This window comes from Rhinolophus sinicus, linkage group LG02, assembly GCF_036562045.2.
Source record: "Rhinolophus sinicus isolate RSC01 linkage group LG02, ASM3656204v1, whole genome shotgun sequence".
NCBI lineage: Eukaryota > Metazoa > Chordata > Mammalia > Chiroptera > Rhinolophidae > Rhinolophus > Rhinolophus sinicus.
In genome coordinates this window covers 21,052,998-21,064,587 of record NC_133752.1, presented here as the reverse complement: position 1 = coordinate 21,064,587, position 11,590 = coordinate 21,052,998, and the positions used below count along the sequence as shown (strand labels likewise).

General features: G+C 35.8%; 1 protein-coding gene across 12 annotated transcripts in view; it reads right to left on the bottom strand.

Annotated features, from left to right (window-relative positions):
• Positions 1–272: 272 nt before the first annotated feature.
• Positions 273–11,590, bottom strand: part of PCDH7 (protocadherin 7) — a 402,683-nt gene continuing 391,365 nt past the window's right edge. For 8 of the 12 annotated variants that reach the window (XM_074322169.1, XM_019733855.2, XM_019733856.2 and 5 more), the window contains one exon: positions 273–4,554. In XM_074322169.1, coding sequence (XP_074178270.1) covers positions 4,178–4,554 — 377 coding nt within the window. In that variant the 3' untranslated portion in view covers positions 273–4,177. The remainder of the gene's footprint in view (positions 4,555–11,590) is intronic. The other 4 variants (XM_019733859.2, XM_019733860.2, XM_019733863.2 and 1 more) reach the window with 3 other exon arrangements.

The window sequence follows — 11,590 nt, the reverse complement described above, 5'->3', positions numbered from 1 at the left end:
TTAATACTTAAAAGCCAGCTAGGTAACTGTCTCAGAAATTATTTTGATGAAAGTGATGAATTTAAATTCCATTCCATTATAAGGCAAAGAATTATGACAGTTATACACAGTACCCCACAAATCAACAACTGCTGCAGCATTATTTTCCTTACTATATCTTGATTTAGCAGAAATCAAACCGTTTTAAATCAAAGTGGTACATGCATCCATTCACTTCTCGTCCAATCAAAATGGAATTACCTGTCAACAGAGAAGCACACTTACAAGTGTGAAACCATTTGACCATGTTATATTTTAATTTGCAGAGACAAAAATGACAAGCAATTTATTTACATAAAACTGTACAAAATCAAATTAAATTATGTAAAGTATTTCATAAATAGTTGGACGAGTGTTTAATACATTTCGCCATGTTTAGCATAGTTGCGTGCATAGTGACTCATAATAAACGATGATAAATTGTTCTCTGCTTCACTATCAACATCCAAGTAGCAGAACAATAGTCAATGATTAACATTACAAACAGATCGTACCACACGGAATGCAAGTGCTTTAAAATGTAGGAAAAGCCGTTTGAAAGTAAACCCTAGGTAGCTGAGAAAATGACGCCTTCCTCCAGATGTTACATATACCTCTGCCTGGGTCAAAACTCAGAAGCTTTACAATATTCATGATCATATTCACTCTTTTTTTTCCTTAAGGACAGATGTATATTTATCACTGACACTGTATTCTTAGATATCTCAGGACTGTTTTGGGATGGTTGTTTGATGCTCAGCAGTTTCTTCTGGTCTGTGTGTTTTATTTTACTTTCTTATGAAACAGCTTCCTAGGGTAGCCTTTCAGCCAGACATCTTCAATAACATCTTAAGTCCTCTCCCCATAAAAATAATGCCTCCCTTGTTTTCTGAAACTCAGGCAGCAGGCCAGTCACAAACCATACAGAAATGATATCTGGAGGTTCAGAATGAGCTTTAGATTTTAGACTGAAGCTACAGACGTTTTAAAACACATAATTTATATAGTTACTCATTAATTTATAAATGTGTCCTAATGTATAATGCATGCAAATTCACTTGAGATTCTTGTGTACAGAAATGAAGTATGGTTTATATACTGTACAACCAAAATGAAACAGCAGCTACAGTAAAAATAACAAAAAGGAAATAAAATAAAGAATAAAAATTCTAAATCAATATTTTTATCTTGCAAGATGGATTGATTTTACCCCTGATAATATCTTCCTGTGTTACTATTAACAATAAATGCTTTAGCCTTCTAATCAGAATTAAGCAGCCTATATTAACACCTTAATTCTGTTATATGAATGAATGATATTTAAGACTGGTCCATTATCTGAGTTTGTCAGAAGGCAAATTTTTAATAAATCATTTATTATTTTCAGAAAATAAACATGGATAAATATACAAGATCAAAAAAGTCGGGAATAGCCCATTTCCCCTCATTGTCCAAACCCAACAACCGTTTTTTTTTTACCATAACAACAGGTATAAAAGGCACAGTTGCTTATTTTGCATTCACTCATTTATTTTTTTTGTTTCTTTTTATTGATTTTTTTCAAAAGCACTCTATATATGGAGTGGCACCATATTTAGCCTATTCAAAATAAAAGTCATACAAACACAAAATATATTTCTGTGTCATGCCAGCTCATTATATAATAAACATGTTATGATAGCTAATTCTACTAGAATTACTGTGAATACTTACAGTACACTGAATTTTATTCTTTCACACCCATTTTAGTTTTAAAGAGAGGCTCACAAGTTAAATGACAATGATATGGCTGTCTTGAATGTGGTGCAAACATCATTGGGGAATGTGAATCCAATTAATCTGAAGGTCCAGGTGACCTGTATTAGCTGTATAGACCATAGAAGGGTTTTATGATAGAGTGAAATGAGCTATCTAAAGGTTTCAAGTGTCTCTGAAAGAAAAAAAAAATGCTTTAAAAAAATGCGGGTTGAACACCTGTGTTATGCAATTATTTCTTTTGTAACGTGCAAGAAAAAATATGTTTACATTTCATAAGTATCTTTAGAAGTATTTTGTCTTAATAGGTACTTACAGATTATACAAGGCAGAACTGCTTTAATGCAGTTTCCTAACAAAGTACTAGAATTGCATCTTTCCATAACGTAAATAATAATTAAACACAAACATGTTCAATTATTGATATTTTAGTCCAATGTTTTTGTTTCAACTACATATTTTCTTTCATCCTAACTATTATACATAAACTAACATCAAAATGAAAACTCTTCTTAAGAAGGATCATAAGGAAATGACCCCAAAAGAGAACCCCACCAAACAGATAAGTGTTTTTCAAAGATAAGCATTTTGATGGCCTATAGTGAATTGACAACCTATATTCCAGGCTGCTTCACTTTATAGTCTAAGAAATTCTGCAAAGCATGAAACTACCCAAAGCTACGTTGTTTCTACAGTAGCAGAGAGCAATCAAGGCTATGCCTTAACCAGGTTACAAACATTCCGTATGGGAACGCGGGCTCTCTTCCCCTGTTATTATCCCCTATTTTGTCCCTGGATTGTCACTTTTTGTTTGAATGTCCCAGCTCAATTTCCAATTGCATTAAATCACCCTCTATAGAGCAAGTGACTCAAAATCTGCATACCGTTTCTTTTCATTACACTGAGAAAACTGCTTATTTTCCAACTTTGAGATGTACATACTATGAGACATGCCACTGCCCAGAACTCATTTCTTTCATGTGCAGTCTGGATTTGTTTTAAGACATATATTAAAAAATGTTCAAATCGCATTAGTGACAAAGTCAATTAGAGTGTCACCTTGTTTTAATGTTGTGAGTCTCAAAATAGTGTATATTGCACGGGTTTTAAAATTAATGCACTCGTATTATATGGAAGTGTGCAGTGAACACATAAAATATGCAATTGCTAATTTGAAATGTGGATAGTAACACCAGCAAGCATATCTGGATTCTAAAAATGGTAATAGTGAACTTCATTTATAAGACTGCGTGCCAATGTATCTGTCTTTCCTTCCTTACCCACAAATATGATTTTAGAAAGTGGAATCTTCCCTGATAACATTATTTTGAAATTAAACTTGAACCTCAACTAATTGTGTAATAGAATACCAAAAATTCATCTCATTAGTTTTTCATTTTCTGACCTTTCAAAAAAAACCCATTTTAAAAGAAAACACGTGTTCTGGGTATAGAAACTATGTAAAATAAGCTAGTGTTTGAGTGTTTCTGTGTGTGAACAGGTTCAGTTGCTTCTGTTGCTTAATGGATTTCCATGCCAAGACCAAATCTACTTCATGATTTCCCTGATCTGCCGTATGATCTTTGGCCTTTTAATGACACAATTAACTGATCCAGTTAGTTTATAATAGTGATGCTTTTCTGAAAAAAAAATATCATTTTTACAAATTATAATTTGTGTAATTGATACACGTGGTCAAGATTGTGTGAATAATAAGAATATTCAATGAAGATATGGCATTGAAGTTGGTGCTCTTAACTTGAAAAGAACAACAGATGCTAGTTTTGGGACTGCAATCTCCAATTGGGTATTGTTTAGCTCTCAGTCTTTGATAGAATATTAAAGCTGTAATCTTCCCAAAATGCTTCTTAGAGAACCCCCCTTTATAAGACTGTTTCATTAGAGGGACTTCATCATTTTGAGGGATTGCCTTTCACGGTAATTAATCATATTCTGATGGTATGTCTGAAATATATTTAACCTGATATACTTTTTTTTTTGGATCAGCCGGATGACATTCGAACTAAATCAAAGTGACTAAAATCATGCTTCAGCTTAGGGATAATGAGAATGTGTTGTGTTCTGCTAATCAGGCTTATTACCATGAAAGAAACTTGCAACCACCTTTTTGTTTGGGGGGAGGGAGAGCGGGACAGGGAGAGCGGGTGTTGGTAATCAGTGAGGGAGTTGGACATGCAAGTAACAAGGATGGTTTCTACATTGTACATTACAATCAGGCTAACGGTATCGTTAAAGGCCTGATCTGGAGGCGTAAGTGGCAGGCAAAGCTTTGTCTCTTTGGTAGCCCCCTCTTTTTGATTAAACGGTTTTGCTTTGTAAGGTTTTTCGCCCCTTATTCTCCTTCTCATACACGAAAAGAACTTTGCTGTTGATTCTGTATAGCCTACAGGTAAACTTCTCTTCTAGTGAGAGTATTGACAGGAGATGGCTTGTATTCCCCTGTTTTTGTAAGGGGAATATCCTCTGGGTTGGCTTCCTCATTTTTGCTGAAACTAGCTGCACTGAAGGTCTCATAGGATGAGGTCAACTTTTTGTTCAGGAGGTTTCTGTTGCGGTCACCCATAATGGCAGCCTCGCCATTGGCCAGCTTTTCCTGGCTTCCTCGTTCATCAACAGGCATGAAAGTGGAGAGTTTGGGCTGGCTCTTCTTCCTCTCTGGAGAAGTGCGGACCGGCATCCAGCAGGAGTCTGAGTGGCCATATTCATCACACTCACGGGTGCACTTCCCAGTCAGGGCTACATCTGGAAGAGGTCTTGAATCTGAAAGTCACAAGGAGGGAGCCATTAGAGTTGGACATTCCTCAACAGGCTTTCCTGATCTGTATGAAATTGGAGGGAGAAAATCTGTGTGTGTGTGTGTGTGTGTGTGTGTGTGTGTTTGTGTGTGATATATCTAGATATAAATATATAGATAGATAGATATTCTTTACCATGTTAATTTCCTTTTTTCAACAGCCCTACAGCTCATCATCCCATAGAAAAGTTTTCATTTCCTGTCCATTAAAGATAAGGTTTTGCAAAAACTTCAGATAATTATAGAAAGAGAGGAAGGAATAAACTGATAAATTTAAGTGTGTAGAAGCGATAGGGATTTTGGCATTTGTTACAGGACAGGGACCTGTGTATATTCTCAAGTAGAAATACAGTTCATACATATAGTTGTATCAGTGTAAATTTTTCCATATGCATAAGAAAAGTTATTAAATGCAAATACATAATTTTCTGTATTTATAAATTATCCCAGAAATCACGTACTTTTGCCAATTGGATTCTTTCCTGCTTATACATTATTCATAGAATGCAAATATGCAAAACCTTATATTCAAAATACATTCTAAGACATCAGGGTGACTCAGAAGTAGAACCTAAATTGACAGTACATTATGTGGTAAAAAATAAAAAAGCAAAGTACAAGTAGGTTATGAGTGAGAGCATACTGGCAATATCACCACCTCCCCCACCCCAACCCCCATCCCCCCACCATGTCAGGTGACCTATATATGTGCTGTAGGATAATCCACTGAGTATTCACATAGAAATACATTTGCAAAGATGTTTGCTGAATGAAACTGTGTGGAATGCAATGTATTGAGTAAACATAGTAAGGCTCTTAAAGTTTTGATGAACTAGCATGTACTCCTAATTAATGGTATTGACTAGTGTAATGGAAAATATGCTGTATCTAGAGAATTCTTAGGAATCAAGATTAAAGATGGCAGTTAAGAATTACCTATATGTGTGATTAAAATCCTTACGTGTGTCTATCTTCTTTGGATAATAGTTATATATTTTATTACTATTACAAATATTTATTTTTTAACAGACTTTGTTTTTATTTGAGAAAGAGAGAGTGAGAGAGACAAAATCCTTCTCCACCTCAACAGGTTCTAACAGAATAACCTCTAGCGTTTTATTTAATATATTTTATAGCTTATTTTATTGCCAAACAAAAGAACATAATATGACTGTGCTCCAATTTATATCATATGGTATCATTTTATTACAAGGTTTGGGATTTAAAAGACTGACAGTTTTCGACCTCTGTAAATATATCCACAACAAATGGAATTACTGAGATTTACATGCACATAATCCTGGGTAGCTTTGGTTTAAAACAGAAGAGGGAGTTGTATAACTTATTCCCAACATATTTATATGCTCTGCTTTTGTCTCCACATGCCATGCCCTGTAGTTTAACATTGTATTCCTATTTTGTCATTCATTCGTATAGGGTTTTTAGGACTTTTACTCTGGCAAATCTCCTAAATAAAGCAGTCCAATGTTGCATGTCATTTTTTCATTCAGTGATAGATAACTGAAATATTGACATTTGTCAGCCCATTGATTTTTGAACCACTGTGGCCTGAGATTTTTGTATTGTGTGCTGAGAGTTCAACAAGGAAATGCCAGCACGCTTCAAAGAAAATCTAGAATTACTTTTTTCTCTCCCAAAGGCAAAAATGTAGTTGCACATGCTGCTATTTGATTTCTAAGTGGGCAGATCTTATTAATTTTATTGTCAAAAGAAAAAGCAGTTTCCTCTTTAGTTTTTCATGCCAAATTCCCTGTGTCTCTCAAGCACATATTTTAGATGCATTTTTTTTAAAAAAAATCACACTATTGACAAATTTTATGAATGGCTTGTGTAATATAGTTAGTTTAAATGAGCAAACTGTGAGTCCTTTGGGAATATCACATCTTGGGTTACTTTGTTTATTTCAAGTTGACCTAAATGCTTTGAACAGGGGGAAAACAAAACAAAACTAACAAACAAAAAAGCCTTATAAAAACCCAAAGTTTAAGATCAGATCTATTTTTCACTCTAAAGATTCCTTTTTTTTCCCCTTCATTGCTTTAACAAGTTGAAACTTCTCTTTTTCTTTTCTGATAGTGCTTAGCAAGGACACAAGACAATAATCAGGAATTTAGCTACTGAAATAGGAAACATCTCTATGAGTGTGGTTGTCACCCCTGCAGAAATGACCCAGAATGTACTCCATCTCTCTAAGTTTACTTAAGCCTCGCACAATTATCAGTTTACTTAAGCAATGATTTACACACCTTTCAGAGATTAATTTACGTTTTAGTTTGAAATTTGCAGCATTTTGTTTTCCGTTTGTTCGAGATACATTTAGAGACAGCTCAGAGGGCTACATTAGTACTCTAATAACTCTTCTTACCTGTGCTTTAACTTGTGAACCTGAACTCCCTGTAGCTCATAAGAAATTGCATTAATTTAGGTTGACTCAATTTCCAGTCAACTAGATGTGAGAAACCCTTCAATTCCTTCCCTCAGAATAAACTTTATAGTTTTGGTTACTTCCTGCTAAAATTGATTTCTCGTATTGCTTTTAATGCGAGGTAGTTTGTCATCTCTGCCATCAGCCCCATGTGTGGGCTGCCACATCTCTATCCAAGAAGCATGGCTTTTAAAAAGGATCTCCTGTCATTTCCAAAGTCAAACACTTGATTGGGGACCACAGTGGAAGCTGATAAGCCTAATTGGCTGGGACATGTTGCAGTGTTTGTCATCAAATTTAGAAAATAATCAAGAAAGGCTATAAGAGATTCATCATGAGCAATCAAAACTTCTAATCTTGATGACTCAAATGAATCCTCAAAAGAAACACCAATGATTAACAAATGCAATTTGTATTATGATGGAATTTATTAAGGGAAGGCCTGAGTGGAATACTATTTTTCTATGTTTCTATATTTTCTTATTTTAATTAGGCAAATATATAGTATAAATCTTCAAAAACATAAAAGTTATATAAGTTCTTAGAGAATCACCAAATATACTTCTTCCTTTCATAAAAGATGTACTCATAAAACGTCTTATTTTTTGTGGGATTATAGAGGCAGACCTTCCACCACTAGTAATCCTTCTTAGTCTTTCAGTCTTTCACAGTAGGATGTGTTTTCAACATCTGAGAACATTGTTTCATACTTTAGTTTACTAATATTCCCTTTAATTTTGATCAGAGTTAAAATGGAAAACAGTTAATGACTACTCTTGCTAGTTGATATGGAGTAAATCAATTAAAAAAATACAATGGAATATAATGGTATTCTCTATCAACATTTGCCACAACAAAGTCAGTTTCTTAGAGTCAACCACAGCCCGAGTCAATCGTATCAATCCTTGAGAAGACCAGGAGTAAAAATGGTACCCATTAGGTCCTTGTCCTGCGGGGCGTCCTGCGGGGTCTCTGCTCCCGCTCCCCACATAAGAACGCAGGATATGGTGAGGCCAAAAAGGAACACCCACGGAGCCACAACTAGGGGAGTCATATCACTATAGTCTCACTGGCGGTTGGGATGGAGACATAAGAGGCAGGAGCCACACTGTCCTCAACCCGCCATCCACTTCCCTCTGCCAAACAATCTCACTTGCTAGCTGCAATCCACTTCTCTGCAATCTGCAATTCACACTCCGCTGCCTGCTAGCTCAGCCACCGTCTTCTTGCTAGCCCCCATTTGCTGCTAGTATAGCCACGACAGTTATATTAGTGGCCAATGGCTCACTGGTTACAGCTGATGGCCAACTAGCCACAGCTGATGGCCATCCAATCACAGTTGATGGCCATTTACTACCTGAGCCAGCACCTTTCCACGTGAGGGCGAGAGCCTGGAAACTGCACTCCTGGCTTTGTCCCCACAGTCCTGTTACTGCTTTAGCATTATTTACAGAGTTTTTCATTTTCACTGAGTTATGCTATTAACTAGAATCATCACATCATTTTGGAGAGTTAAAGTCCTTTCTTAGATATAAAGTTAATTTCCCTCTTGAAAGTACAGTTTTAAGCCATCATAATAGCAAACAATTTTAGAACTTATTACATATAAAGTACTTTCCCACATATCATCCCTTTCTCTTATCACCTGCGGGGACAGAGCCCCAGAGAGCAGTTTCTAGGCTCTCGGCCTCACGTGGAGGGGTGCTGGCTCAGGTAGTAGATGGCAGTCAGCTGTAACCATTGAGCCATTGAGCCATTAATACAACTGCCGCAGCTACGTTGGGGAGTCTAGGAGAGTTGCGGGAAGTCAGAGAGTCGGTCGGTTGGCAGAAAAGCGGACAGCAGGTCGCACGTCGTGTGAATCCAGCCTCCAGTGAGACTATAGTGGTATGACTCCCCTATCTATGGCTCCGTGGGTGTTCCTTTTTGGCCTCACTATATCCTGTGTTCTTATTTAGGGGGCAGAAGCGGAGACCCCGCAGGCCGCCCCACATGACACACCACAACCAAAAGGCGAGGGTTGAAGCAGGGAGGGATGCAGCTTATGTGTGAGCTGAGGCCAAAGAACAAGCATTTTGACTTTTGCTTTAGTGTGTCCCATTACACCACACTGCTCCTTCTTAATTTATAACAGCTGAATTATTTAGAGATCAATTACAATATTGCTACCAATAACCATAATAAAAAGCTACAGTCTCCAAAGAAAGAGAGAGAGGAAAAAAATATATATCTGAGCAGCACAGGAAATAGATGCCAGAAAGTAAAAAATTGTACCACTTCATGGAAAAAAAAATGGCACATCCTCCCTAAAACTATACATAAAGTAAAGGAGATTATAACTAATATAAGAAGTTGAGTTCTTTCTCTAAAAAGAAGGGTATTTGGTTTTTAAAATTGTAGGGTAACTTTGTGAGGGGTGAAATGTATAATTATTGCATTGTTTTCTACACCTGAAACTAATTTTAAACATAAAAATAGTCACAGGGATGTAAAGTACAACATAAAGAATATAGTCAATAATATTGTAAAAACTATGTATATTATCAGGTGGGTGCTGGACTTATTGGGGAGATCACTTCATAAATTATGTAAATGTCTAATCAGTACACTATACACCTGAAGCTAATATAAAATAATATTAAATGCAAACTATAATTGAAAAAAACCATAGTCACAGGATACAAAGTACAGCATAGGGAGTAGTCAATAATATTTTAATCACTATGTAGGGTCAGATGGGTACTATACTTACTGGGGTGATCACTTTGTGAGGTATACAGATGTCTAATCACTACGTTGTTTTCTCTACCTGAAACTAATATAATATTGTATGTCAATGATAATTGCAAAATACATTTTTTTAAAAATGCAGGTTAGATGAGTGGGTAGGGGAAAGATGGTGTTACCATGACTTCATCAAGAATGACAGACAGACAAACCATCGTAGAATCATTAGAATAACAAGGAAAGCTCAGATTTATAGAGGCATTTAATGCTTCCAGAAGCTGTCCTACACAATTCAGAAACCATTAGAGGCATCCTTATTATAAAAGGTTGCTGTAATTGCTAAGACTCTTTAAGACAGCTCTGCATCAGTGAAGATTTTCATACGCAGAGTTTGCATTCTGCCCGAATCCTGGACACCCACCCTACTCCAGGTCCTTGGCTTACAGCTGAAGATACAAGGTTATTTGTATTTCCTAAGAGAAGGCATGAAAATGTTGCATTTAGTTTTAAAATACTCCCAATTAGTTTTTCTCTCCTTTTGTAAAAGCTCAGATACTTAATGCTATATGCACCATTTGCTTATTTGTCTAATAAGTAAATGACTTAATTCCCTGACCATGTGAGATAAATGGGTTGTTACTTAATGTATAGACATCCCAGATATTCACATGATTCCTACGATCTGTTCTTTAAAATCAAGCACCAGCACATTTTTAACATTATTTGACAAAATTCTGCAAATGAAAAATTGTTATATTCTCTTCTTTGAGGCAGAAAACTACACATACAGGCACCTTTTAAAAAAATATGTATTTTTCTGTTTATATTTCCTGACTTCCTGTTATACGAAGGCTTCTTTTTCCAGAGTTACCCCTAAATTCTGGTGAAGTTTGGTGGAATATGAAAAAGTTTTACAAAAGGATATATAAAAAGATAATTGGCAATGGGTTTCCAACAAATATTTTAATATTCCCTTTACTTGCTTTAGTCCAAAGGAAAATATCTTCTTTACTCAAATGATTAAATGGAATGCTTTATTTTAAAAGAGCTGTCAAAAAATGACCTTGTTTTAACTTAAATAACAGAACCGAGAAGAAACTAATGTTGATTAGCCAAAACTTTTTAATTGAAAAATTATTATTTTAGCCAATAAAGCTTAGGTGTGAGAGGACAAGATTAAAAAGTTACACACCAAGTTGTACTTGGCTCTTTTATATAAATAACCTCAAGATTATTGCCTTTTGCCGGTTCGGAGAATTTGGAACGACGAGAAAGACAAGCACTTAACATTTCATGGAGGAGGTGGAAATCCCTGACTCAGACAAACAGTTTCTAATCCTCTAAATATCTGAATATTTTTCAAAAGAAGGGGAAATTTACAGTTACGTGTCACTCAGGGCTCCAAGAGGGTCAAGATTTCTACATAGTGTTCTAATTTATCATACAATCACATGATCCAATCAAATTAGAAGAGATATAAGGATCGCCTATCCACCCAACCCCTTACTTCAGTTTCATCTAGACCTTCCCTCAAAGGGCAGTAAATTCATCAAAAGAACAGGAAATCTGGAGTCCTAACGTTGAGTGTGATTCCAGGCACATAATTATCAGCTGTGTGACTTTGAATATAATTTCTCTGAGCCTCCAGATCCTCATAAGTGTGATAATAATGCCTACTCCCCGATTTCTTGGGGGATAAAAGGGTTAATGTATATAAAGCCCATAGTGTGGTTTCTAGTGTAGTATTCATGTTCAGTAAACAGTAGGTCATAGCCCCTGCACAGATTTAAGGAGGTAGAGTTTGTTGTTGTTGTTGTTGTTTTTTCTGT